The sequence below is a fragment of the Austrofundulus limnaeus genome, unplaced genomic scaffold (genome assembly GCF_001266775.1).
Source record: "Austrofundulus limnaeus strain Quisiro unplaced genomic scaffold, Austrofundulus_limnaeus-1.0 Scaffold276, whole genome shotgun sequence".
In the NCBI taxonomy this organism is placed as follows: domain Eukaryota; kingdom Metazoa; phylum Chordata; class Actinopteri; order Cyprinodontiformes; family Rivulidae; genus Austrofundulus; species Austrofundulus limnaeus.
The window spans coordinates 57,317-63,252 of record NW_013952678.1 but is presented as its reverse complement, the minus strand read 5'-3'; the positions used below and the strand labels follow the sequence as shown (position 1 = coordinate 63,252).

General features: G+C 40.1%; 1 protein-coding gene across 1 annotated transcript in view; it reads right to left on the bottom strand.

Annotated features, from left to right (window-relative positions):
- Positions 1–5,406, bottom strand: part of faah2b (fatty acid amide hydrolase 2b) — a gene marked incomplete at its 5' end in the record, with an annotated part of 15,146 nt that extends 9,740 nt beyond the window's left edge. The window contains 3 exon segments of the mRNA XM_014021027.1: positions 2,066–2,275; positions 2,498–2,634; positions 5,324–5,406. Of these exon segments, the coding sequence (XP_013876481.1) occupies positions 2,066–2,275; positions 2,498–2,634; positions 5,324–5,406 (430 nt within the window).
- Positions 5,407–5,936: the final 530 nt, after the last annotated feature.

The window sequence follows — 5,936 nt, the reverse complement described above, 5'->3', positions numbered from 1 at the left end:
TCACATTTAAAATGTAATGTGAACGTTCACACAAAAAGATCAGATTTTTTCAAAAAATCGGAACTGAGCATTAAGACCTGCAGTGTGAACGTAGCCTAGGATTGCCTATACGCCACGGTCATTAATGACGTATTTACGGTAAAATTCTTGCCATGCACATCTCTTCCACTTCCTGCCTACTGCCGTTGTTTTTAGCATGAGCTCCTAGTACTAGTCCGTGAAAAAGTCACAAAAGTTAAAGCGTCTGTGAGCTACTGGTATAAAATGCGAGTTCTGTTGTGTGCCGTTGTGTCCACGAACCAGCGGGTCAAAGAGAGTAGTTGGTTTTTATCCATTTTCCTCTTGATGAGGAGGAAAGGTGACAATTACAGGGAAAACTTAGCTATAAGCTCACGCCTGCATTTGTAATCGGCATTTCTAACCTGAGGATATTCAAGAGCCAGCATCAGAAATGAGAAGACGGAGGTTACAAAAGGGAAATGTACATTTATCCCCTTTTACTGCAAGACCGGGAGAGGAAAGACCTCCTCCACACGACAGCTAGCAGGAAGCTAACAAAGCAGCCAGTACAAAGGAAGGTGTGTGCGTGTGTTTGTGTTATATAGAGTATGAAATGTTTTTAGGCAACTTTTTCATGAGTTTTATGCAAAAGTAAAAATTTGTTAGAGTGTATATTACAGCGCAAATAAAACCCGAACGACGAGCGCCCCCCCCCTCCCCCCAAGAGACGCAGAACCTCCGCCTGATAATCATTACATTTTCAGTTCACCAACATCAGGGAAAATGATCCAAACCAAACAAGTAATCCATCAATTTAAAGCCCAGACTCTGCTCTTTCCAACAATATGTGTCACAGCTCTACGTGAAAAATTCATAGAACAAGCAGCCAAGGAATAGCGAAAAAGGCTAAATTCTGGAACCATAAACACGAACGTCTTTAATTTTTTTTTATGGCTTTAATCCACTTTGGAGTGATTTTTTTCCCACTTGGCTGGACCTGTACATCTCTTGTGTTAATGTTGGTACATGTCATTTGCTAATTCTGTACTGTGGAGATCATTAAGAGTCGTTGTCAGGTGAAAAAAATTTTCACTAACGCTGTATTGACCGTGAACCGGAAGTGATCAGAGTGGCATCATGTGTTGGACCGGATGTCCGTGGCATATAGACTATTGTAATCTCAGACTCCTCAGGAGTAGAGGAGCCAAATGGCTGACTGCTGCTAACTACTGGCTGGAGGCTAAATTACAATAATAATAACAACAACAACAACAACAACAACAACAACAACAACAACAACAACAACAACAATAATAATAAGCAGCTATGCATTGTCATCAATGCATGTTCCCATCTGCTCTGTATTTGGCCCATCAAACATGAGATATACCCATGCTATGTAAGAACCCATAGAGTTTAGGGACACCACAACATGTGGGCTTGGCAGGGGATCGAACCTGCGACCTTCTGGTCTCAAGGCGTCTGATACAATACAGTACCAGAAAATGAAATATCGCAATATTTCAGTGTATCAATATTTTGTTACACTACTTATAATATCTGCCTCTGCCCTCCCACTGCTGCACACAGTGAACTGTATAAACAACAGTAGGAGGAGGAAAAACATGTTTTTGTTCTTGTTAACCGCAGAAATGGAAAGAAAACTTAGACGTCAGTGGAATGTTCCTGTTTTCAATTGGACTGGACGAGATGCTCCTGGAAACTGTCCATTTTGCTAATTTAGCGACCGGCTCTTGGTAGCAGATCATTTTCAGCGACGTGCAGAAACTCACCTCCACAAACACCCTCAATGTGTCCCCAAAACACCAGGGTTCAATTTATTTATTTATTTTTTAAGCTCATAAAATGAGGGGTCTCATTGTACACACATAAATACGGTAGATTTTCTATGAAATTTTGTTGTTTTAAGATGAAAGCAATCCACTTTGTCCTACTAAAACTAAAGTTTAGCTGGTCAATCCATCCAGAATGAAATGGTTTCTCCCAGCGTAAGTTGTATTTACAACAAGCAGAAGCTTTTCGACTCCCGGCAGCACCGGCTCACCTGAGCTTCCTCCTGGGATCCTCTCCAGGTCGTACGGGTTGCAGGTGATGCCGTACAGGTGGTTGTGCGACTCCGACCACATGCAGAGCTCGCTGGTGTTGGTGACGCCCAAAGGCACGGCCCCCGCTCGTTTCAGCAGGGCCACGGGCGGGGCGTCCACAGAGGCCACCACCCCCCGCCTGGACATCAGGCCCGCGGTGAAGGGCATGCCTGCGAAACAAAAACACGTCAGGCGCCACGAGGAATCTGAGCGATCTGAAACTCCCGGTTCCACAGTGCTCACACAGACAGACACCGTGTGACAGAACAGATACAGAAGCTTGTTTGTTGCAGGGTGTGGAGCTCTATAAACGTATCACATGTCCACTCAAACAGACCGATCGGATGGAACCCAAGTGGCAGAAAGGGGAAATCGGGTTTCAGGAACGTTACCCTGAAGAGAAAAGGACTCTTTGACCGACAGTGGAACTCCCAGCAAAGGCAGCCGGTCCTCCAACACCTCCTCTCCTCCCGTCTCCTCCTCAATCAGCTTATCGACCTGAGCTGCCTCCTGGAGGGCAGCAGCAAACCTGGACAACAACAAAACGCTTTTTAAAACTAGTTTTTTCAATAGAATAGAATAACTTTATTGTCTGTCCCAGATGGTGACAGAAATTTTTCTTTGACAGGGGTCTAACAACAGCATGCTTGCATAAACACACTCAAATACACACAAAAACACATAAAAGACTGTTCAAATCAATTACAATATTTTTATTATTTAAAAGTATTTAGAGTGGATATTGCAAGCGGAATAAATGACTTTTTGTAAACTCATTTTTTTTCCAATGTTTGGTGTCAGAGTTAGACAGTGAAGTGAAAACAATAACTGAGACCAGTTATATCAAAACAATGACTATCTTTTTAAAAAATACTGTTTCTGGACTTCGTTTACACTTTAAAATAAAAATGTTTTATCGCAGTAAGAGTGAACTATAATACTGCAGTGCTTCTCCAATAATGGGACATGCTCCTCTTAGTGCGGGGCAGTGAGGTGTGGAGAGTGCAGATTTTTTATTTTTCCCAGAAATCAGGATACATAAAATAGCCTGAAATTTAAAAAAAATCCTTATTTTTCTTTATTTAATATAAAAATAGATGTTAAATCAAATTTTTCTCAATGATTCAATTGAGCAAAATATACCAATTTAAAAAGCAAAATATAAAAATATTTGTAATCACTTATAATGTGAAACAAATATCATTGTAGGGGTTTTGGGTATATTCTAAAATGGATAATTTGTGAATTATTTAAATACAAAAATTATCTGACCTCGAGGCACCACGCTCTTAATTTGATCAAAATCTAACCCAGGAAAGAGACAAAAACCTATAACTTTATTGTAATCAGTCTCACAATAAATGTACCCAAAATCGTTTGAGTTCTTGTCCTTATCAGAACCAATAATACTTTATCAAGACACAAAAGTGACATTAAATAATGTTGGCACGTTCTCCACGGGCCATTTATTTACAGATTAAATGTATTCACAACTATGGTGAGTAATGAGTGGTGACATGTTGAACCAGGTAAAACTGACAGAGTTTGCAATCACAAGTAAATAAACAAACAAACAAATAAATAAATAAAATAAACACTGAGAGGTGAGTTTGAGGTTTGGAGTGAGGTGAGTTTTGCTTTTAGCTGAGGATTTAACTAAGGGTGTCCTAGTTAAATTAGGGAGAAAAATTGTTTAGTTTACCAAATCTCATACAAAGATAAGAATCAAATTAAGTCTGAGCACCTGTTTGTCACCAGGACAAATGTTCACTTTTACCCTTTTGTTCTGCTGATTGCGGTACCAGAAGTAGTTGTCGGCTGACCGAAGGATCTCAGGTGATATTCCCCAAAGAACTGCTTCAGTGTAATGGCCGGTCGGACACTCAGGGTGTCTGTTCAGCTGCTGGCCCTTCAGTCAGAAAGGTAGGTGGTGAGCTGGTGACAACGGGGTCCGGTCCTCCCAGGCGGCTGCAAGACTTCTTAATTTGATTTCAACTTTGTAGAGAAAAACGAACTAAAAACGATGCATGAATTACAATTAGTTTATTTTTCTATAAAATCAAACTCAGATGTTGAGTCGATATTAAACGTTGGCTGTTTGTTCAACCCAGCGGGAGATGCAGAAGGGCCACCATCCTGCCCAGCCCATGGGGAGGGGCTGGCAGGCAGGGCCTCTGCTGAGCTTCTGGAAAACTGTTTCTGACTTCTGATGTTGAAAAACTCTCTTTCTCTGTCGGTCTTCTTCTGTTTGGTCTTCTTCTTCTTCCTGTCGGGAGCTGCACTAACTTTTAAAACCTCTGTTATGGGCGGAGTCAAGGTTTTAGTTGGCCAATAAAAATGTTACACCTTATATAGGAAAAGTTTTTAACAAATCAAATCCGTTTTGGAGGGAAAACTTTACTTCAGGACAAAGAAAAAGGGAGTGTTTTAGTTTAATTATCTTGCATCTAATTAAAAGGGAGAGACATCTGCTTGCCTCAGTAAAATATGTCACACTTAATTATTAAAGATTAAAGAAGTCCTAAGTTTCTAAGGATTAAATCATGGAATAAAACATACATCTTCAGGAAAACATTTCATCAAAACAATTAACACCACTCAGTTACCACACAGAGTCCTTAGTGGGCAAACAGTTAAAAATAGAACATAGTAGAGCTTCAAAGGGTTTTGTTCTTTCCTGAAAGAAAAATGGATTAGATAACATTCTTTGCAATAAGACAGAAAACATTAGAGACACAGATTCCTTTATCTTTTATCCTTTTTTTCACATTTAATGAAGAATGTAGGTCCTTTGTTCTCAGTAGCTGAAGAGTCTGGTTAAAGGCATTTATGATCCCTTTGAAGAGGAGCAAGCAGACAGTCCTGTGCTTATGGGGGATGGAAGCAACAGAACTTGTGGGGTTCGGAACAGGAATGTGGCAGTTCTTATCTATTAACAGTAAGGCATCAGGACGTCTGGTGGGGGTTTGTGTTAGAGATGTTAATTCGAGCCACAAAGGAAGTTCCATGCAAAAGTTTTTAGAAAATAGTCTGAAGTCAAAATGGAGGTTTTTCTTCCATCCTGAGCCGTTGTCATAGGAACAAGTGAAATCTAATCAGAAATGATCATTTATATGAAGGAAAATGCTACATCATTAACTTTGCAAATATGACAAACAAAAAGTACAAAACGCAGCCCAAAGATCATAACAAGGAAGGATAAAGATTAGAGGTCTAACCTGTCTTTTACAACAGCGTTCAGGAAGGGGTTCACTTCTTGGATCCGGTCTATGTAGGCCTGCACCACCTCCACACTCGACACCTTCAGAAAACAAAACAACAACGTTTACACCATGCAGGACCACAGAACTCACAAACAACAAGCGAAACAAAACCACTGTGCAGTCTAAGTAAACTATAATAAAACACGGTGATAAAAGTTTTCTGTTGTGCAATAATACACCAGTATATGACACTTTGTYAGCAATTAGTGTGAACTTTGGGCTTTTTTGCCTTACATTAAGATACAGCRGGTAAAATAAGTATTGAACACGTCAACATTTTTCTCAGTAAATATATTACCAGAGGTGCTAATGACATGAAATTTCCACCAGTTGTCGGTAGCAACCCAAGTGATCCATACATACAAAGAAATCAAACCATAAATGTCCAGAAATGAAGTTATTTGTAATAATGAGGAATGGCACAGGGAAAAAGTATTGAACACATGAAGAAAGGGAGGTGTAAAAAAGCATGGAAAGCCAAGACACCAGCTGAACTCTCTCAGTAATTAGAAAACAAGCCTGCCCCTTGTCAGTGCAAGTTAATGTCAGCTGGTTCAGACCCAAATGA